The sequence below is a fragment of the Rhinoraja longicauda genome, chromosome 32 (genome assembly GCF_053455715.1).
Source record: "Rhinoraja longicauda isolate Sanriku21f chromosome 32, sRhiLon1.1, whole genome shotgun sequence".
Classification (NCBI taxonomy): domain Eukaryota; kingdom Metazoa; phylum Chordata; class Chondrichthyes; order Rajiformes; family Arhynchobatidae; genus Rhinoraja; species Rhinoraja longicauda.
The window spans coordinates 7,334,746-7,358,206 of NC_135984.1; the positions used below are offsets into that span (position 1 = coordinate 7,334,746).

The 23,461-nt window shown below is 46.6% G+C and overlaps 1 protein-coding gene across 10 annotated transcripts in view; it reads left to right on the top strand.

The window, feature by feature from the left end:
* Window positions 1-23,461, top strand: part of ncam1a (neural cell adhesion molecule 1a) — a 372,742-nt gene that overhangs the window by 255,807 nt on the left and 93,474 nt on the right. For all 10 annotated transcript variants that reach the window (XM_078426956.1, XM_078426961.1, XM_078426957.1 and 7 more), the window contains 3 exons: window positions 13,671-13,821; window positions 21,130-21,314; window positions 22,620-22,716. In XM_078426956.1, coding sequence (XP_078283082.1) covers window positions 13,671-13,821; window positions 21,130-21,314; window positions 22,620-22,716 — 433 coding nt within the window. The remainder of the gene's footprint in view (window positions 1-13,670; window positions 13,822-21,129; window positions 21,315-22,619; window positions 22,717-23,461) is intronic.

The following is a 23,461-nucleotide window of genomic DNA, read 5'->3' on the forward strand; positions in this document are numbered from 1 at the left end:
CCACCGTGCCGCCCAAATGTGTTGTATTATAGGAAGCAAGATTCATTTAACATTAAGTGCCTCGTGCCAAATGTCTGGATCTTAAAATGTGCACTTGAGATTTATGTCAAGAGCATCAATCATTTGTTGTTTGAAAATAAACCACAGTCCAAATCTCTAGTGCAACCAAGGCTGTTCGGAGTTTAATTAGAGTTTATCGTGTTCAATAGCCTAATGGTTGTTGTTAAGAAGCTGTTCCTGTACCTGGTCGTTACAGTTTTCACGCTCCTGATGGTGGTCGTATGGTCAAACGTGATAGGAGCAGAATTAGGCCATTCAGCTCAACAAATCTGCTCCACCATTCATGGCTGATCTATCTCTCTCTCCTAACCCCATTCTCCTGCCTTCTCTCCATAACCTCTGACACCTGTACTAATCAAGAATTAGTCTGAAGAAGGGTCTCGACCCGAAACGCCACCCATTCCTTCTCTCCTGAGATGCTGCCTGACCTGCTGAGTTACTCCAGCATTTTGTGAATAAATAAGTACTAATCAAGAATCTATCTATCTCTGCCTTAATAATATCCGCTGACTTGGCCTCCATAGCCTTCTGTGGCAAAGAATTCCACAGATTCACCACCCTCTGACTAAAGAAATTTCTCCTCATCCCCTTCCTAAAAGAACGTCCTTTAATTCTGAGGCTGTGACCTCTAGTCCTAGACTCTCCCAATAGTGGAAACATCCCCTCCACACCCACTCTATCCAAGCTTTTCACTATTCTGTATGTTTCAATGAGGTCCCCCTCACTCTTCTAAACTCCAGCGAGAACGGTTTTAGGGCGGCACGGTAGAGTTGCTGCCTTACAGCGAATGCAGCCTCAGAGACCCGGGTTCTATCCCGACCACAGGTGCTGTTTGTACAGAGTTTGTACGTTCTCCCCGTGACCTGCGTGGGTTTTCTCTGAGATCTTCTGTTTCCTCCCATACTCCAAAGACGTACAGGTTTGTAGGTTAATTGGCTTGGTAAATGTAAAAACAATTGTCCCTAGTGGGTGTAGGACAGTGTTAATATGCGGGGATCGCTGGTCAACGCGGACCAGGGGGGCCGAGGGGCCTGTTTCTGCGCTGTATAACTACAGGCCCAGTGTGGGTCCTTGATGTTGCTGGCTGTCCTTTTAAGGCTGTGCCTCTTATAGATCCCTTCGATGGTGGGGTTGTCAGTACCTGTGATGGACCGGCAGTGTTCACCAGTTTTTGTCATTTCCTTTGCTCCTGACAGCAATTACTTTGCAAAAACCCTTCAGAATTCTCAGTATTTACACATTCAGTGGTGCCATTCTCAGTAGTCTTTGCACCTGTCTTTAAACAAAACATCCTTGCCGCCTACGTGGCCCCTTTTTTTATTAACCAAAAAGAATTCATTCAACTATTTACAATAATATGTGCAATACTAAATTATTCACAACCCACCACCACAATACAAGTAAAACAAATTTTCCTCATATTACTATTTCCTAATCCTTATTAAGGATGCATCCCACCCCCCGTGGTGCCCAGCGGTCCCGGAAATCTCCATGGGCGCCTTTGGAAAGCTCGTCGTCTTCTCCAAAACCACCCAGTCACGGGCGTAACCCCGGAAAAGGGGCTGGCAGCCGACCAAGGACCACCGTCTCTCGCGCCTGGTGCCGTGACTCACGGATGGCCAGCTTGCCCAGGTCTATATGTGGCCCCCTGGGGTGGTATCCCTTCCCTTGTTTCAGGGGTGGCCCCACCGCACTCTGCCCCTCAATGTCCCGCAGCAGAAGGACTCTGCACTGTGGTCCTCCCCCACAGAGAGCCTTGGCGTTGGCTGCACCGAGCTTCAGTGTGTCCCTCTGCACGGACTCCTGCGGTCTGTGGAATGGGCCAGTCGGTAACATTCCCCCACGGACATCTCGCTCTGCTGTCCAAGTCAGGGTCGAGCGGCTGAGCGCTGGGCCCCTGAGGGATCACCATCTCACCATCCCACCCGACATTTAGATGCCAGAGATACAGAGCGGAAAAAATGCCCTTTGGCAGTTCGGTGTATCTGAGTCTCCAGAACAATTGTGTGAGTTCAGTGCATCTCAGCCTCCAGAACAATTGAACCTAAACCTTTCCCATCCATGAATCTGCCCAAGTGTCCCTGAAACATTGTAATTGTGCCAGCTGCTACCACTTCCTTTGGCAGCTCATTCCATACACCCCTTAGGTTTAGACTTTAGAGATACAATAGACAATAGGTGCAGGAGTAGGCCATTCGGCCCTTCGAGCCAGCACCACCATTCAATGTGATCATGGCTGATCATTCTCAATCAGTACCCCGTTCCTGCCTTCTCCCCATACTCCCTGACTCCACTATCCTTAAGAGCTCTATCTAGCTCTCTCTTGAAAGCATTCAGAGATCTGGCCTCCACTGCCTTCTGAGACAGAGAATTCCACAGATTTACAACTCTGACTGAAAAAGTTTTTCCTCATCTCTGTTCTAAATGGCCTACCCCTTATTCTTAAATTGCGGCCCCTGGTTCTGGACTCCCCCAACATTGGGAACATGTTTCCTGCCTCTTTACATGTCCAACCCCTTAATAATCTTATATGTTTTGATAAGATCCCCTCTCATCCTTCTAAATTCCAGTGTATACAAGCCGAGTCGCTCCAGTCTTTCAACATACGACAGTCCTGCCATTCCGGGAATTAATCAAGTAAACCTACGCTGCACGCCCTCAATAGCAAGAATATCCTTCCTCAAATTTGGAGATCAAAACTGCACACAGTACTCCAGGTGCGGTCTGACTAGGGGCCTGTACAACTGTAGAAGGACCTCTTTGCTCCTATACTCAACTCCTCTTGTTATGAAGGCCTACATTCCATTGGCTTTCTTCACTGCCTGCTGTACCTGCTTGCTTCCTTTCAGTGACTGATGCACTAGGACATCCAGATCTCGTTGTACGTCCCCTTTTCCTAACTTGACACCATTCAGATAATAATCTGCCTTCCTATTCTTACCACCAAAGTGGATAACCTCACACTTATCCACATTAAACTGCATCTGCCATGCATCCGCCAACTCACACAGACTTCCCAAGTCACCTTGCAACTTCATAGCATCTTCCTCACAATTCACACTACCACCCAGCTTTGTGTAATCTGCAAATTTGCTAATGTTACTTTTAATCCCTTCATCCAAGTCATTAATGTATATTGTAAATAGCTGCGGTCCCAGCACCGAGCCTTGCGGTACCCCACTAGTCACTGCCTGCCATTCTGAAAGGGACCCATTTATCCCCACTCTTTGCTTTCTGTCTGCCAACCAACTTTCTATCCATGTCAGTACCCTACCCCCAATACCATGTGCTCTAATTTTGCCCACTAATCTCCTATGTGGGACCTTGTCGAAGGCTTTCTGAAAGTCAAGGTACACTACATCCACTGGCTCTCCCCTGTCCATTTTCCTAGTTACAGCCTCAAAAAATTCCAGAAGATTAGTCAAGCATGATTTCCCCTTCGTAAATCCATGCTGACTCGAATACAGTGCGGAAACAGGCCCTTCGGCCCGCCGAATGCGCGCTGACCAGCGATCACCTTGTACTCTAACGCTGTCCTACGCGCTGAGGACAACTTACAAAATTTACCGTAGCCAATTAACCTGCAAACCTGTACGTCATTGGGGTGTGGGAAGAAACCGAAGCACCCGGAGAAAACTCACACGGTCACAGGGAGAACGTACAAACTCCATACAGACAGCACCCGTAGTCAGGATGGAACCCGGGTCCCTGGCGCGTAAGGCAGCAAATCTACCCACTGCACCACTGTGCCAGCCTTTTCATCTCCTTTGATGCGACTGTGCATGGATAGGATCTGACAGAGCAGGAATACGTCAGTGAGCTCGTTTTATTTTTAATTGTGTTGGAAATTAACTTCTGCACTATCTGATCAGCTCGGTTTCTTCCCGTATCTTTATTTAATTACCATGTTATTTTGCTGTGTGGCTGGTTGGCAAAGGGTTTGCCTGTGCACGGTCGTCAGATGCTTTGTTCAATGGGGTCATTGAGGTCGAGGCCAAAACAACGTATAAGGGAAATGGCATCAAGGCATGGATGGGGGCAGTCTGCTCTGGTGCAGAGCTGAGCCTGAGGTGTACAGGGTAGTTTCCTCAGGATCGCGCTATCTACACTCTGCCACCTAGGTCTGATCAAGTCACATTGAGATTTTTAATTGTGAAATTAAAAATCGGTCTGAAGGAGGGTCACAAACTGAACTCAAGCCGTTCCTTCTATCCGGAGATGCTGCCTGTCCCGCTGAGTTACTCCAGCATCTTGTGTACATCTGCGGTGTAAACCAGTGTCTGCAGTTCCTTCCCACACGCATTGAGATTCCTGCCATATGTACAAGAAAGGTGATGTACCTGACGGTCGATGGCCGTTTTTAAAGCTGAGGTTGACAGGCTCTTGATTAGTGCGCGTGCCAGGGGTTATGGGGTGAAGGCAGGAGAATGGGGTTGAGAGGGACAAGTAGATCAGCTAATATTGCATGGCGGAGTAGGCTTGATGGGCCGAATGGCCTAATTCTGCTCCTAGAACATATAAACTTGTGAGCAATGTGGGTCCTCTTTCAAAACAAAAGGCAAACTTGTGGCAATCTGTGAAGTTGTTCAATTTCCATGTAACAGAGGCTGTTAATAAACTGAATGATTATGGAGATTTCTAATGATATTAATTGGCATTTTTTAAATGCAAATTTGAAAAGTTGAAAGTGGGGTGGCACGGTGGCGCAGCGGTAGAGTTGCCGCCTTGCGGCGCCGGAGACCCGGGTTCGATCCTGACCGCGGGCGCTGTCTACGAAGTTTGTTCTCCCCGTGACCTGCGTGGGTTTTCTCCGAGATCTTCAGTTTCCTGCCACACTCCAAATATGTGCAGGTCTGTAGGTTAATTGGCTTGATATAAGTGTAAAGTGTCCTTAGTGTGTGTAGGGCAGTGTTAATGTGCGGGGATTGCTGGTCGGTACGGACTCGGTGGGCCGAAGGGTCTGTTTCCGCGCTGTATCTCTAAACTAAACGAAACAAGGTTTTGAACGTCTTTGATTTTTGAAGTTACCAAAAGCTTCTCACATGTGATGCAATGTAGAAGGAAAATCTTACTTGCAGAAACATCTCAGACTCTCAGACCAAACTAAACTAAAACATTCATTTACTCTCCCTGAGTCTTTGTTAGATTTTTCTCACAAAGAGTAAAATTATAAATTAATTGGTATTTTATTGGCAGTCTGTTGTGATACTTAGTGAAATTAAAGTCAAGTAAATACATTTAAAATGCAATGAATATTAATTCTTACTAAGATTGTTGTTAAACAATAGGTTGTACGCAAGAAATGGATTTGGATGGAAGTCATTCTGTAAGAAATTTAAATATCTTTAGTGTATTTCTTTAGTCACAGAATGGTAAATCTGTGGAATTCTTTACTACAGAAGGCTGTGGAGGCCAATATGGATATTTTTAAGGCAGAGATAGATAGATTCTTGATTAGTACGGGTGTCAGGGGTTTTGGGGAGAAGGCAGGAAAATGGGGTTAGGAGGGAGAGATAGATCAGCCATGATTGAATGGCGGAGTAGACTTAATGGGCCGAATGGCCTAATTCTGCTCCTATCACTTATGACCTTTGTGCAGCTATAATGTCTGAAATCATTTATTCTAATTTTAATTGAACGATAATGTGTGGGATTAGTCTGAAATAACTACCCTGGGTACGACAGGCCAACATTACAATCCGTCATAATGATAAACGTGTAAGAATGAACTGCAGATGCTGATTTAAACCGAAGATAGAGACAAAAAGCTGGAGTAACCCAGCGGACAGGCAGCATGGTGACATCACCCATTCCTTCTCTCCAGAAATGCTGCCTGTCCCGCTGAGTTACTCCAGCTTTTTGTGTCTATAATGATAAACGTGCCATTTAAGCGCTTTGGAGATTACGGAAAAAATGGGTTACATTGAGATGGTCATAAATTGAATAAATAGGGAGGAGGATTTCACGAAGGAGAGAAGAAATAAGGGAGGAATTGATGTGGTTCGCAAGAAATTGCAGAGAATTGTGGATGCAGCCCAGACCATCGTCCAAACCAACCTCCCTTCCACTGACTCGATCTACACCTCACGCTACCTTGACAAGGCCAGCAGCCAATTCAAGGACAAGTCGAACCCTGTCCACCCCCTCCTCTCCCCTCTCCCATCGGGAAAAAGGTGTAGAAGTGTGAAAACGCACACTAACCAGATTCAGGGGCCGTTTCTTCCCAGCCCTTATCAGGAACTGAACCACCCTTCCAACAACTGGAGAGCTGTCCTGAGCTGCTATCTACCTCATTGGAGACCCTCGGACTATTTTGATCGGACTTTACCGTGAGCTATTCACGTTATTCCCTTTATCATGTATCTGTACACTATGGATGACTCAATTGTAATCATGCATTGTCTTTCCGCTGAATAGTTAGCAGGCAACAAAAGCTTTTCACTGTACACGCGACAATAAACTAAACTCAAACTGTCTGATATGTTAGTTCAGTGTAGTTTATAGACACAGTGTGGAAGCAGGCTCTTCGGCCCACAAAGTCCATTCCTACCAGCAATCACCCATTCAACCTAGTTCTATGCAATCCCACTTTCACATCCACACCAGGAGTAATTTTACAGGGGCCAATGAACCTACAAACTTGCACGTCTTTGAGATGTGGGGGCAACCGGAGCACCCGGAGGAAACACGCGCGGTCACAGGGAGAACGTGCAAACTCCACACAGAGAGCACGCGAGGTCAGGATCGAACCTGACGGCACGGTAGCGCAGCGGTAGAGTTGCTGCTTTACAGCGAATGCAGCGCCGGAGACTCAGGTTCGATCCTGACTACGGGTGCTGTACTGTAAGGAGTTTGTACGTTCTCCCCGTGACCTGCGTGGGTTTTCTCCGAGATCTTCGGTTTCCTCCCACACTCCAAAGACGTACAGGTTTGTAGGTTAATTGGCTGGGTAAATGAGAAAAATTGTCCCTAGTGGGTGTAGGATAGTGTTAATGTACGGGGATCGCTGGGCGGCACGGACTTGGAGGGCCGAAAAGGCCTGTTTCCAGCAACTCTGCAAAGCTGCGCCACCGCCATCATTATATTCATCGAGCCGTACAGTGTGGAAACAGGCCCTTCTGCCCAACTAGTCCATGCTGACCAAGATGCCAATTTATGCTAGTCCCATTTGCTCACGTATGACCCATATCTCTCTGAACCATTCCTATCCATGTACCTGTCCAAACCTCGCCAATGTTGTTATTGTTCAGGATAAATTAGAAATGTTCAATGCCAGTGGAGAAGGGAAAATAATACGTTTATTGGCTGCAAAGCTTGCCCGAGTTAACCAGCCGCACTTAGCCCAGAGCTCAGCATGCATCAATGGGTTCCTTGAGAGGAAAGGATGTCAGAGTAAAAACGGCAGTCAATCATCTCAGCTCACAGTGAATACAATGGACCACAGCCGTGAGTCACATCACACGGACGGCCATTGCTGCAGCACCCTTCCATCTCCAGGCGCCAGTCCGGTTTCATGTCCTCATCATTCCTCCACCCTTGCATTGTCACATCAGTGTACAGCTCATCCCAGGATGGTTTCATATGCCTCAACGTCTCAGTCTATGTCTGGGTCCTTTTTGTCCCCTTTTTCGGTTCCTTTTTGTCCCCTTTTTTTCTCCTTTTGTTGCTTCCAGTCTCCCTCCCCCTCCCCCCCGGCCATCCTACAATCAGTCTAAAGAAGGGTCACGACCTGAAACGCCAACTATCTCCAATGTTCTCCAGAGATGTTGCCTGACCCACCGAGATTCGTTTAGTTTAGAGATACAGTGCAGAACCAGGCCCTTCGGCCCACCAAGTCCGCACCGACCAGCGATCCCCTCACACTTACACTATCCTACACACACACTAGGGACAATTTACATTTATACCAAGCAAATTAACCTATAAACCTGTATGTCTTTGGCTTCGGTAAAAATTGTAGATTTCCCTAGTAGACAATAGACAATAGGTGCAGGAGTAGGCCATTCGGCCCTTCGAGCCAGCACCGCCATTCAATGTGATCATGGCTGATCAATCACAATCAGTACCCCGTTCCTGCCCTCTCCCCATACCCCTTGACTCCGCTATCATTAAGAGCTCTATCTAACTCTTGAAAGCATCCAGAGAATTGGCCTCCACTGCCTTCTGAGCCAGAGAATTCCACAGATTTACAACTCTCTGAGTGAAAATGTTTTTCCTTATCTCCGTTCCAATTGGCCTACCCCTTATTCTTAAACTGTGGCCCCTGGTTCTGGACTGCCACAACATTGGGAACATGTTTCCTGCCTCTAGCGTGTCCAATCCCTTAATAATCTTATATGTTTCAATAAGATCCCCTCTTATCCTTCTAAATTCCAGTGTATACAAACCCGGTCGCTCCAGTCTTTCAACATACAACAGTCTCACCATTCCAGGAATTAATCTAGTGAACCTTTGCTGCACTCTCTTAATAGCAAGAATGCCTCAAATTTGGAGACCAAAACTGTGTGTAGGATAGTGTTAGTGTGCGGGGATCGCAGGTCGGCGCTGTTTTGGTGGGCCGAAGGGCCTGTTTCCACGCTGCCTGTCTAAAGTCTAGTGTCTAAAAGTCTGTTTTGCAGTAAATATACTTTGTGCAAGCACTTTTAAATAAAGAGGTTTCTGCAGACTTAAAAAAATTCTTATTTATTCTTGTTTAAGGTACATGTGCAAACAAGGGAAAGTTGAGGGCAGTATCATCTTGAGGTGTAAAAGCTATCTGTATGATGAGGTGTTCCATTACCATTCCATTGACATCAACCCCCTCTGTGGAAAATCCAACCCTCATTTTGTACAACTGCTCCCAGAAAGATTTTTCATTAATCTTCCCACTGTTCGGGTCAGTGCACAGTGCCCAGCAACAGGGGAACAGCACCACAAAGGTGTCCAGTTCAGCCTCAGTCATTTCACTTTCATTATCTTTCATATTAGGTTTGCTGTTGGAAACGAAAGCGGTACAGAACTTTATATTCTTCGAGTTCACCTTGGTTTCAGAGACTTTTATATCTAGCTGCTACCTAGTGAAAGCAATAGCTCGGATAGACACACAGTCTCTTCCCCAGAGTAGGGGAATAGAGAAACATAGGTTTATGGTGAAGGGGGGGGGGGGGGGGAGAGGACAGGGGAGGAGAGGGTGCTGCACCAATGCAGGAGAGGTTTGGGCCCAATGGGTTCACCTGGTCTAGTATCCGTCTAAACCTTTCCTATCCAGGGTGCCTGAAGGAATATGATGTGTTGACCCGGAAACGTTGGCAAGTACCTGCACTGCAGTGGATGGTGCCTATTGCTGCTGAGATGTAGCAGTGGGAGAAGTGGATGGATGCCAATCGGCTGTGCCTCTTTGTCCTGGGTATCCTTGAACATTGTTGGAGTTGCTGCATCGAGGCACGTGGGTTTATCTCTAAAACTAAAACTGAAAGGGATAAGACCATCAGTGAAGAAAGCCAATGCAATGTTGGCCTTCATAACAAGAGGTGTTGAGTATAGGAGCAAAGAGGTCCTTCTGCAGTTGTACAGGGCCCTAGTGAGACCGCACCTGGAGTACTGTGTGCAGTTTTGATCTCCAAATTTGAGGAAGGATATTCTTGCTATTGAGGGCATGCAGCGTAGGTTTACTAGGTTAATTCCCGGAATGGCGGGACTGTCCTATGTTGAAAGACGGGAGCGGCTAGGCTTATATACACTGGAATTTAGAAGGATGAGAGGGGATCTTATCGAAACATATAAGATTATTAAGGGGTTAGACACGTTAGAGGCAGGAAACATGTTCCCAATGTTGGGGGAGTCCAGAACCAGGGGCCACAGTTTAAAAATAAGGGAAAGGCCATTTAGAACGGAGATGAGGAAAAACCTTTTCAGTCGGAGTTGTAAATCTGTGGAATTCTCTGCCTCAGAAGGCAGTGGAGGCCAATTCTCTGAATGCATTCAAGAGAGAGCTAGATAGAGCTCTTAAGGAAAGCGGAGTCAGGGGGTATGGGGAGAAGGCAGGAACGGGGTACTGATTGAGAATGATCAGCCATGATCACATTGAATGGTGGTGCTGGCTCGAAGGGCCGAATGGCCTACTCCCGCACCTATTGTCTATTGTCATTAGACACAGGAGCCGTTTTAGGCCATTCAGCTGATTGTCATTAGGCCATTCTGCTTTGCCATTTGATCATGGCTGATCTATTTTTCCCTCTCAACCCCATTCTCCTGCATCACCAAACTCCCCCTGCACTTTGTGTTTTGCTCGTGGAGAAAGTTGACCTTGGATCAATGCCCACAGGCGCACGCGATCGCATTCAGTGCTAGAAATCCCAAGGGCAATATTCAGGCAAAACAACTTGGAGAAGACTTCAGCGAAGGTGACGGCCAAAAATAGCAGGAAGGGGTCCAAACGCAAGTAGCCTGTTGTGTCTGCAGAACTCCCATACATCTCCTGACCACTTCACAGCATTCCTTTAGTTTAGTTTAGAGATACAGTGCGGATACAGGCCCCTTCAGCCCACCGAGTCCGCGCCGACCGGCGATCCCCGCACATCAACGCTACCCTACACACACTAGGGACAATTTACAATTATATCAAAGCCAATTAACCGCCAAAACTACGTCATTGGAGTGTGGGAGGAAACCGACGATCCCGGAGAAAACCCACCCAGATCACGGGGAGAACGTGCAAACTCTCTACAAACAGCACCCTCAGTCGGGATCGACCCGGGTCTCTGGCGCTGAGAGCGCTGTAAGGCAGCAACTCTACCGTTGCGCCACCGCGCCGCCCTAGGCGTTTTCCCACTGAAGCTATAAACGTTATTTAGTGCTTCATAATATTCCAGACACCATTTCACAAACAACCCCACTGGCTGATTAATAAGTTTACCTATTCTGCCTTGCATCGACCACAGTTGTACGTAATGCATTTTAACTAAACCCAGATGATAAATATGATAATAAGGTTCTGGCATTTTCCAACTACTATGTAATACTCCCTGGCTTGTTCACAAGAAAACGTCTTGAATTTAAAGTGGCCAATGTAAATATTTCTGGAAAATGAAATCAACCTCTCTGGATTTGAAAATACTGCAACAATTCCTGGGGTTAGTTGCTGTTGTTCTAGAATTCCTCCCTGTAAATGTTCTCAACCTTTCCTCAGCTTAGCTGGTGTTGGAAGGAACTGCAGATGCTGGTTTGAACCCAAGATGGACACAAAAGGCAGGAGTAACTGAGTGGGTCAGACAGCATTGCTGGAGAAAAGGAATAGGTGACGTTTCGGGTCGAGACGTCAGGGGAAAGGGAAAGGCGAGATATAGATGGTGATATAGAGAGATGTAGAAATGAATGAAAGATATGCAAAAAAAGGTAACAAAATCTCTTGTTTCCCTTTCCCCTGACTCTCAGTCTGAAGAAGGGTCTCGACCCGAAACGTCACCTATTCATTTTTCCTAGAGATGCTGTCTGACCCGCTGAGTTACTCCAGCATTTTGTGTCTATTCTAAGCTTTACGTCCTGTTGTGCTGGTGCTCTGTGTGTGGGTGAGTGACTGTGATCAGTCTCTGCGCTTTCCCGCTGTGTTGATAAGGTATGCGAGAGCCTGGAATATCAGCCAGTTCAGAGAAAATAGAAAACAGGTGCAGCAGGAGGCCATTTGGCCCTTCGAGCCAGCACCGCTGTACAGAATACAGCCAGTTCCTGCCTGCAAATTTGATAAATAATGATTAAATCCTAGTTTAGTTTAGAGACACAGCGCGGAAAAAGTATCTTCGGCCCACCAAATCCATGCCGACCAGCGATCCCTGCGCATTAACACTATCCTACACTCACTAGGGACAATTTGCAATTTTATCAAGACAATTAACCTACAAACCTGCACGTCTTTGGAGTGTGGGAGGAAACCGGAGCACCCGGGGGAAACCCACGCAGGTCACGGGGAGAACGTACAAACTCCGTACAGACAAGCAAGCGCCTGCAGTCAGGATCGAACCCGGGCCTCTGGTGTATGAGGCAGCAACTCTACTGTTGCGCCACCGTGTCGCGCAAGAGTAAGGAAGCATTTGTCATTTGCGAGAGGAGGGGAGGGAGGGAATGCAGGAGTAACTTGAAATGAAAGAAATCAAGGAGTGATGCACGAAGGAGATCATTGGACTATGCACCAATTTAAATGAGTGGTTGAAGTTCCAGGCTCTGACTGGTCAGGGTTTCTAATTGTTTGTGCAGACTGGTTGTGTAGGATTGACCGAGGCTTCACTGCCTGGATATTCTGTTTACATTGTGGATGAAATAATTAGCAATGTGAGCAGGTGGTGTCTAGACATCTTGCAACTTCATTCCCTCGGTAGTTTAGTTCTTTATTGTCACGTATATGGAGATACAGTGAAAAGCTCATTCCACGAATTGTCCAGTGAAATCAGACGACATGTGGAGGATGGAACTGCAAATGCTGTTTTACACTGAAGATAGATGCAAAAGACAAGAAATCCAGGAACGGGTTTTGTTTGTAAAAAATAAATATGTTCCAATCAATATATAATAAAAAGGAACTGCAGATGCTGTTTCATACCGAAGATAGACATAAAGTGCTGGAGTAACTCAGCGGGTCAGGCAGCATCTCTGGAGAAAAGGAATAGGTGACGTTTATTGTCGTGATCGGAATATCTGAAGAAGGGTCCCGATCCGAAAAGTCACCTATTCCTTCTCTCCCGAGAAGCTGCCTGACCCGCTGAGTTACTCCAGCATTTTGTTTCTATCTTCAAATCATATTTGAGTACAATCGTACACAAGTAAAAGAGTGAACCGGATGTAAGTAGCTCCTCTTTTGGGATAGCGTGCAGAGACTCACCATGTTCTGCCGCCTTTTTGCTTGAGGTAGTTTGAGAGAAGCAAAATTCTACCATCTTACAAGATAGTTGCACTGGACTTTAATGTATCACACTGCCCACTGCCAACTAACCATCAACAACAGCTTTAATTTTGCAATGACAAACACAAAGTGCTGGAGCAACCCGACGGGGCAGGCAGTATCTGTGGCGTATCTGCTATTCCTTGTAGAAACAAGCAACTGCAGACGCTGGTTTGTCAAGTCAAGTCAAGTCAAGTCAATTTTATTTGTATAGCACATTTAAAAACAACCCACGTTGACCAAAGTGCTGTACATCTGATTAGATCAAGGAAAGACACAAACTGCTGGAGTAATTTCACGGGTCGGGCAACATCCCTGGAGAACATGGATAGGTGCCATTTCTGCATTTCCTTGTTTATTGAAATTCCTTTGTACATTGTTAGTGTTTTCACATCCATTAGTTAGACCGTAGGATTTCACAATGGGGAAACGGTTTTCATCAACTTCCTGGGGCTTTACAGCATCTTTTAATGAGTAGTTACTGAACAGTGCTAATTAATGATCAATGCAGGCTTTGCACTGTTGCTGGTCAGTGCGAGTTTTTTGTACTGGAATTGGTCCTGTACGGAATGCAAACCCGGGTAATACTGCAGAGAACTGTTGCAGGGTAGGGAGACCTTCCAGTAACTGAGGCCAGCCGATGTTGTGATCAGTGCTTCAACATAAACCATTGTTAATGCCACTTTTTTTCTTCCGACAGAGCACGGACCGCAGAATTGAGGTGCACGGCTACGCAAGAGTTTCTTCGCTGACGCTCAATAACATACAACACACCGACTCGGGAGAATATGTGTGCAAAGCTAAAAACCCAGTGGGACATGACTCAAAGTCCATGTACCTCGAAGTTCAGTGTAAGTGAGAATTTAATACCATTTACAGATGTACAGACATAAAATGCTGGAGTAACTCAGCGGGACAGGCAGCATCTCTGGAAAGAAGGAATGGGTCGAGACCCTTCTTCCGACTGAGATGCTGCCTATCCCGCAACAGTTTGTGTCTATCTTCGGTTTAAACCAGCATCTGCAGTTCCTTCCTACACAAAGATGTTTGGATGCTAACTTTGTATTTACTGACTTAACCTGAACAGGAAACTGTCATGGCATGCAATTTATTCGCACAGAACTATTTAGATTTATTTTGTCTACCTTATCTGCGATCTTAAAAATCTTTTAAAACTTTCCTTCCTAATTAGGAGACAAGATACTGGAATCTTGAGGAGAAAAAAACATGTTGTAGGAACCTTCCCACCAGGTCCCTCCAGCACTTTATTTCTTTAGTTTAGTTTAGAGATGCAGCATGGAAACAGGTCCTTCGGCCCACGAGTTCGCTCCAACACCTGTTCACACGTTCTATGCTATCCCATTATCTCATCCACTCCTGACATACACAGGGTAATTAACAGAGGCCAATTACCCAACAAACCTGCACGTCTTTGGGATGTGGGAGGAAACCGGAGAACCCAGAAGAAACCCACGCAGTCACGGGGAGAACATGCAAACTCCGCACAGACAGCACCTGAGGCCAGGATCGAACCCGGGTCTCTGGCGCTGTTAGGCAGTGGCTCTACCCGCTGCACCACTGTGCCGCCCCCAATTCTTCCTAATTATCCTGTCTCTCCCCATGTTCTTGATGTGTTTCTTTTGTCCGTGTTCTGGTAGAAACACGTCTGCTTGGAATGTGTTAGTGTTGTTTGTAAATAGGCTGGAGTGGACCTGCATCAAGAGGACTAGGTAGTGGTACAGGGGTCTCATCATCAGGGTCTGGACCCAGGGTCCGTTTATCCACAAATCCTGAACAGGAGGACTTGGTCACCATCTCAACACCTCTCAATGTGGTGAGAAAGGGCCTCAGGAATGGACTGGGTGACGTCGGCTTTTGCCCCGTATTCCAGAGCTCAGAACCCGAGGTCCTCCAGCTGATTGTCTTGACCTTCCCACGTTGTGCAGGCCGTGCTGAGGCTCTTCCTAGCTTAAATGAGCTCAACGCAAATACTAGGCTCCCCTCACTTTCATTCTTCAACACAAGCAATATGACGGCACGGCGGAGCATGTGGTAGAGTTGCTGCCTCACCGCGCCAGAGACCCGGGGTTCGATCCTGACTACGGGTGCTGTCTGTGCGGAGTTTGTACGTTCTCCCTGTGACCGTGTGTTTTCTCTGGGTGCTCCCGTTTCTTCCCACACCCCAAAGACGGACAGATTTGTAGGTAAATTGGCTTTGGTAAAATTGTAAATTGGGGTGATCACTGATCGGCACGGATTCAGTGGACAAAGGGCCTGTTTCTGCACTGTCTCTCTAACGTCACTAAAATAGAGTAAACGTACCACCTTCCCAGAGGCAGTTAGGGTATGGACAATTAAATGTTGGCTCAGTCCAATATGAAATCAGGGCAGATGACAAGAGAAAACCACAAGCTTGGGTAGATGTCCATAATGTCGCCAGATTGCTCCTTGCAATTAAGTGTAATTTAGTTTAGTTTAGAGATACAGCACTGCAACAGGCCCTTCGGCCCACCAAGTCCACGCCAACCAGCAATTCCCACACACTAGCACCATCCTACACACACTGGGGACGATTTATAATTTTACCAAGCAAATTAGCCTACAAACCTGTACGTCTTTGGAGTGTAGGAGGAAACCGGAGCACCCGGAGAAAACCCAAGTGGTCATGGGGAGAACGTACAAAAACGCCGTGCGATCCCGGGTCGATCCCTGGCGCTGTGAGGCAGCAACTCTACCGCTGCGTCACCGTGCCACCCAATTCAATTGGATCTATTGCTTATACTGTATGCTCAAACCAAACTTTAGGAATGTAATTTTTTTTTTAATGTTCTGATGCGTTATTCTGGTATAAAGCAGTTCAGTTAAAATGCTAATTGATTTGCAGAAATAAGCAATTGATGAGGACTCTCCGGCCCGTGATCGAGAATATGATTTAATTACCTGTATTGAAATTCACACTAAAAAAGTATTTCTTGGCTTAATTATGTAGCGCAATTACAGCACTGACAAACGATGTTTCAAATTATGTTTCTAAATTTGGATGCAGTTCATGAAATAAATATCTCAGAAGCTTCTGATCTTTGGATGGCACCAACAGTAAACTGTCAGTTTGGTGTAGTAATAGTGGGTATAGAAACGCAGCATGAGTTGACTTGTTTTGGAAAGTAGTTCCTTTGAAGGAATGAAGAAAAAAGTCTTATCAGGTGCCTGATAACAGCTGGGGGAAAAACTGCCCCCAAATCTGGTGGTCACACTTCTGTACCTCAGGCCTCATGGGAGAGGGGAGAAGAGGGGGTGACCCCGGGTGAGTCTGGTTCTTGATTACGCTGGTGGCCTTGCCGAGGCTGAGTGTGTAGATGGAATACATCCATGGAAGGGAGGGTGGTTTTAGTTTTTCATAGGAGCTTGAATTCAAAATACGCCTAATTTAAACTCCAAACTTATTAATGCAGTTCATCACGGATACCTCTGGTCATGTAAATTATTCATGGACTAATTTCTCCAAATTTTAATTACATTTCATTTAGAAGCAAATCACATACAAACATGTGGGCAGCCTTGATAGGATTTACCTCTTTAAGGCATTTCATTTTCATTTGGAATTATGAAATGTTCAGATTTTAATTGCATTAACGATGAAAGTAGAGAATTATTTTAACTAAACCCAGCCTAACAGAAACACATTTCCTTTTACATAAATCTTTGTTACTGTTTCACCTTTTCATTTGATGAGATCTGGAAACAGATAAATTCACATCTAAATCACAAGCTGATTCAGTCCACTGACCAACTAAGGGCTACCAGGTTCAATTCTACTTGCATGTTCTCTGTCTCCACTCTGTGTATATTCAGGTCTTTTGAAATCCAATCAAGTTTTTTGCCTCCTCTGTATTTTCCATCAGAGAGTTTAAGATCCTGAACATCCTGATCCTGACTTAGACGAAGGGATTAAAAGTACCATTAGCAAATTTGCAGATGATACTAAGCTGGGGGGTAGTGTGAATTGTGAGGAAGATGCAATAAGGCTGCAGGGTGACTTGGACAGGTTGTGTGAGTGGGCGGATACATGGCAGATGCAGTTTAATGTAGATAAGTGTGAGGTTATTCACTTTGGAAGTAAGAATGGAAAGGCAGATTATTATCTGAATGGTGTCAAGTTAGGAGGAGGGGGAGTTCAACGAGATCTGGGTGTCCTAGTGCATCAGTCAATGAAAGGAAGCATGCAGGTACAGCAGGCAGTGAAGAAAGCCAATGGAATGTTGGCCTTCGTAACAAGAGGAGTTGACTATAGGAGCAAAGAGGTCCTTCTACAGTTGTACCGGGCCCTGGTGAGACCGCACCTGGAGTACTGTGTGCAGTTTTGGTCTCCAAATTTGAGGAAGGATATTCTTGCTATGGAGGGCGTGCAGCGTAGGTTCACTAGGTTAATTCCCGAAATGGCGGGACTGTCGTATGTTGAAAGGCTGGAGCGATTGGGCTTGTATACACTGGAATTTAGAAGGATGAGGGGGGATCTTATTGAAACATATAAGATAATTAGGGGATTGGACACATTAGAGGCAGGAAACATGTTCCCAATGTTGGGGGAGTCCAGAACAAGGGGCCACAGTTTAAGAATAAGGGGTAGGCCATTTAGAACGGAGATGAGGAAGAACTTTTTCAGTCAGAGAGTGGTGAAGGTGTGGAATTCTCTGCCTCAGAAGGCAGTGGAGGCCAGTTCGTTGGATGCTTTCAAGAGAGAGCTGGATAGAGCTCTTAAGGATAGCGGAGTGAGGGGGTATGGGGAGAAGGCAGGAACGGGGTACTGATTGAGAGTGATCAGCCATGATCGCATTGAATGGCGGTGCTGGCTCGAAGGGCTGAATGGCCTACTCCTGCACCTATTGTCTATTCTCTGGTTTAAAAAAAATCTCTTTGTCTCTCTGCTAATTTCAGTTTAGTTTAGAGATGCAGTGCGGAAACAGGCCCTTCGGCCCACCGAGTGAGTCCGCACCGGCCAGCGATCCCCGCACATTCACACTATCCTACTAACACCAGGGACAATTTAAATTTCTTTATACCAAGCCAATTAACCTATAAACCTGTACGTCTTTGGAGTGTGGGAGGAAACCAAAGATCTCGGAGAAAACCCACGCAGGTCACGGGGAGATCGTAAAAACTCCGTACAGACAGCACCCGTAGTCGGGATGGAATCCGGGTCCCTGGCGCTGTAAGGCAGCAACTCTACCGTTGTGTCACCCGAGCTAATTCTTTCGCTAATTGCTTTAAATTTCTGCCTCCTGTCCTGGTATCTTTCTGCAAAAGGTAACACATCCCCTGCTATTCTATCTATAGAGGCCCCATAGTTTAATACACGTATATAAATCATCACACTGCCCCAAGCCAATTCAACCTTTGCTAGCAAATAAATTGTACAATCCTGGGAATATCTTCCCTCATTAATCTCTAGCATCACACCGCTCTTGTGATTGCATCTTAATAATATGGTCATCAAAGCTATTTAAATACCCAACCACTGCAGAGGTGGAGTGAGATAATTGATTACAAATTACATTTTGTTTAGATTAGAGATACAGCACGGAAACAGGCCCTTCGGCCCACCGAGTCCGCACCGACCGGCGATCCCCGTACATTAACACTATCCTACACACACCAGGGACAATTTTACATTTTATACCAAGCCAATTAACCTGCAAACCTGTACGTCTTTGGAGTTTGGGAGGAAACAGAAGATCTTGGAGAAAACCCACACAGTTCACGGAGAGAACGTACAAAACTCTGTACAGACAGCACCCGTAGTCGGGATCGAACCCGGGTCTCTGGCGCTGTAAGGCAGCAGCTTCCTGCTGCTCCACCAATACTTAATAATACGGTCGTCAAAACTATTTAAATACTCGATACTGCATAGGTAGAGTGAGATAATTGGTTAGAAATTATATTAGGTTGGTTTATTCACATTGTCAACAATTAGAATTCTTTGGCGTTAATCTTCCCATTTTATTCACAATAGTTTTTCTTTCTGTTCACCTTTTGACATTAGCATTGTATAAGAGGAATGTTAAATTTCACAGTGACTGCCTCAAGGATTAGGAATAAATAATTGTTGACATCCACCTCTGCAATTAGCAAGTTTGTTTAATAGCGCAGTTAGCTGCAGGTTGCATGTATTACGAATGTGTGACAAAGTGCAGGGTAGTTTTCAGATACATGAACAAATTGTCCATTTCATGTGAAACAGATGTTGGAAGCGCTCAGCAGGCCAAGTAGCATCTGAGGAGGGAGCAAGTGAGCCAATGTTTCAGCTCAAGGTCCCTTCAAATGCTGATACTGCTGGGGTGTTCTGTAGCTCATGAATTTTGAGTGGCACGGTGGCGCAGCGGTAGAGTTGCTGCCTTACAATAGCGCCAGAGCCTCGAGTTCTGTCTGCATGGAGTTTGTAGGTTCTCCCCGTGACCTGTGTGGGTTTTCTCCAATCTATCCGGTTTCCCCCAACACTCCAAAGACGTACAGGTTTGTCGGTTAATTGGCTTGGTAAAATTGTAAATTGTCCCTGATATGTAGGATTGTGTGAGCGTTTGCGATGATCGCTGACCGACGCAGACTCGGTGGGCCGAAGGGCCTGTTTCCGCGCTGTACCTCCATCCCCAGGAACTGCAGAAACATTCAGCAAAGGAGATGGAACAGTACAATACATGAACCGGCTCTCTGGCCCACAACATCCATGCCGAACATGAAGCCCACATTACACTCACCTCCTCTGCCCACACGTGACCCATATCCCTCCATTCTCTGCATATCCATGTGCCTAACCAGATGCCTCGTATCTGCCTCCACCACCTCCCCTGGTAGCGGCTTGCAGCCACCCACCACCCTCTATGTAAACTAAAATTACTCTGCACACGGTGGCGCAGCGGTAGAGTTGCTGCCTCACAGCGCTTGCGGCGTCAGAGACCCAGGTTCCATCCCGACTACAGGTGCTATCTGTACGGAGTTTGTACGTTCTCCTGCGTGGTTTTTCTTCGAGACCTTCGGTTTCCTTCCACATTCCAAAGACATGCAGGTTTGTAGATGAATTGGCCTGGTATAAATGTAAATTGTCCCTGGGATAGTGTTTATGTGCGGGGATCGCTGGTCAGTGTTGCCTCGGTGGGCCGAAGGGCCTGTGTCTCTAAACTAAACATATCCTTTAAACTTTGCCCCTTTCATCTTAAAACTCTGTCCTCTATTCTTTGACATTTCCACTCCGGGAATAATATTGAAGAAGGGTCTCGACCCGAAACGTCACCCATTCCTTCTCTCCAGAGATGCTGCCTGTCCCGCTGAGTTACTCCAGCATTTTGGGTCTACCTTCGGTTTATACCAGCATCTGTAGTTCCTTCCAATGCAATAATATTCTGACTGTCTATCCTATCTATCTAGGCCAATCCGTTGCCAATACAACATAATAATTTCCACTTTGTAAACCCCTCAGGCTCCACTCTAAGCAGCTCAGCCACAGTGTGGACACTCATTGTGCCCTCTCCCACTTTTGTGAGCAATATTGATTGGAAAGTAACAAAGATTTATTTTTAAAGCTTTTTTTTTCCGGCTGAGCTTAGTTAAAACATTTCTCTGTTGTCATTGTTAATGCAACTGCAATCTCATAGATTCTGAAGTAGGGTCCCGACCCGAAAAATCGCCTATCTATATTCTCCAGTGATGCTGCCTGACCCGCTGAGTCACTCCAGCACTTTTGTGTAGGGGCGGCACGGTGGCGCAGCGGTAGAGTTGCTGCCTTACAGCGCCGGAGACCTGGGTTCGATCTTGACTGCGGGTGCTGCCTGTACGGAGTTTGTACGTTCTCCCTGTGACCACGTGGGTTTTCACTGGGTGCTCCGGTTTCCACCACACTTCCAAGTTTGTAGGTTCATTTGCTTCGGTAAAGTTGTAAGTTGTCCCCAGTGTGTGGGATCGTGCTAGTGTGCTAGTGATCGCTGGCCGGCACGGACTGAGTGGGACAAAGGGCCTGTTTCCACGCTGTGTCTCTAAAGTCTAAGTCCGAATTGTCTATCTTTGGTATAAACCAGCATCTGCGGCCCCTTTTTATTACATATTGAGTGGAGCGTGTTTATTTTTTGCAAACAATAACCTTTGCCGTCATTCTTGTCTCTCGATCTCAGACGCCCCGAAGCTGCAGGGCACGGTGACCGTCTACACTTGGGAGGGCAACCCTGTGAATATTACCTGCGAGGTTCTGGCCCACCCCCTTGCGCTGGTGACCTGGTTCCGAGACGGCCAACAGTTGCCGAGCTCCAACTACAGCAGCTTGAAGGTCTACGGCACCCGATCCACCAACTACCTTCAGGTAAGGAGTTCCGACGATGATTCGTTGCACGATTCACGCCAACCCTGTCGCAAGGGCGCTCGGTCCTCGCTGAGGAGGTCATCTAAAACGTCTCGGACGTCGGAAGTGATAGAGTGGGGAAAAAGGCCCCTCGGCCCAACTCACCCACACCGGCCAACAATGTCCCAGCTACACTAGTCCCACCTGCCTGCGCTTGGTCCATATCCCTCTGAACCTGCCCTATCTGTGTACCTGTCCAACCGTTTCTTAAACGATGGGATAGTCCCAGCCTCATCTATCTCCTCTGGCAGCTTATTCCATACACCCACCACCCTGTGTGTGAAAACGTAACCCCTCGGATTCCTATTAAATCTTTCCCCCTTCACCTTGAACCTCTGTCCTCTGGTCCTCGAACGAGGTCCTCAGAGTGGCACGCTTTGAGCTCGGAATATTCAGTCCACATTGGAGAGGAATGATTCTGTGTAACATCGCAATAAAGCTGAACTGTAGTACTGCATGCCTGAATTTCTAACCTTGGAAGCCAGATGTGAAGATATATTGTTGCCACTCGGTGGGCCTAAGGATCTGTTTCCACACTGTATCTCTAAACTAAACTAAACTATGATAGACACAAAAAACTGGAGTAACTCAGCAGGACAGGCAGCACCTCTGGAGAGAAGGAATGGGCGACGTTTCAGGTCGAAACCTTCTCAGTCGGAAGAAGGGTCTTGACCCAAAATGTCAAGCATTCCTTCTCTCCCGAGATGCTGCGTGTCCCGCTGAGTTACTCCAGCTTTTTGTGTCTATCTTCGGTTTAAACCAGCATCTGCAGTTCCATCCCATACAAACTAAAATATGCCTTGGCTCAAGGTTTTATTCAATGTTTCTGCATGGAGTCGAATCGAGGATGTGTTGGGAAACGGGGTCTGAGCACTGTTCATCCGCTCCCTTCTCCTACCGCATCCGGTCACACGCACAGAGTTTGTCCCAAGCCCAGTCAAGTCAAGTTTATTGTCACATGTACAAGTACACTGAGGACGAACACAAAATGCTGGAGTAACTCAGTGGATCAGGCAACGTCTCTGGAGAAAAGGAACAGGTGACGTTTCGGGTCGAGACCCTTCAGCAGACCCTGAGCTACAACACCGAGGGTGTGGGACAGTAACTGTTGCTGAACCTGGTGGTGTGGCACTCCAGGCTTCTGCACGTCCAGCCAGACGGCAGCAGCGAGGCAGGGGCACGGCCCGGATGGTGGCGATCCTTGATGACAGATGCAACAGGTCATTGCCAGTACTGTGACCATCTGATCACCCCCCCTCTCTCTAGGTCACACCCGATTCCGAAAACGACTTTGGTCCCTACAACTGCACAGCCAGCAACCGCGTAGGTGTGGAATCCAAGGAGTTCATTCTGGTACAAGCTGGTACGTTGATGTTCATTTTTACTCTTGATTTATTCATTAAAATTTCAGCATCCCAATGATATTTTGTTTGCCACTTCCCTGCTGTCTTTCCCAGGGTAAAGGGTGTGCAGAGTATAACTGCATACATCTGCCTTTGCAGCAGAATGATGTTGGTCCTGTTCATTCCAGTAAACCTACTATAGTTGAGTACATGGATGCTCTTTCAGGTTCACTGTCGAATCATTTCTGGCACTTATGTTTAATTTATTGTCACGTGTACCGAGGAACAGTGAAAAGCTTTTGTTGCATCCTGATTAGTCAGTGGAAATATTACACGATCGTCCTTGATTACAATTGAGCCGTCCACAGTGTACAGATACAGGACAAAGGGAATAACGTTTAGTGCAAGGTAAAGTCCAGTAAAGTCCGATTAATGATAGTCCGTGGGTCTCCAATGAGGTAGATGGGAAGGTAGACACAAAATGCTGGAGTCATTCAGCGGGTCAGGCAGTATCTCAGGAGAGAAGGAATGGGTGACGTTTCGGTCCAAGACCCTTCTTCAGACTGATAGATAGATAGATAGGAAGTCAGGTCCGCGCTCTAGTTGGTGATAGGATGATTCAGTTGCCGGAGAACAGCTGGGGAGAAACTGTCCCTGAATCTGGAGGTGTGCGTGTTCACGCTTCTGCACCTCTAGCCTGGCGGGAGAGTGACCGGGTTGAGACTGGTCCTTGATTATGCTGCTGGCCTTGCCGAGGCAGCGTGA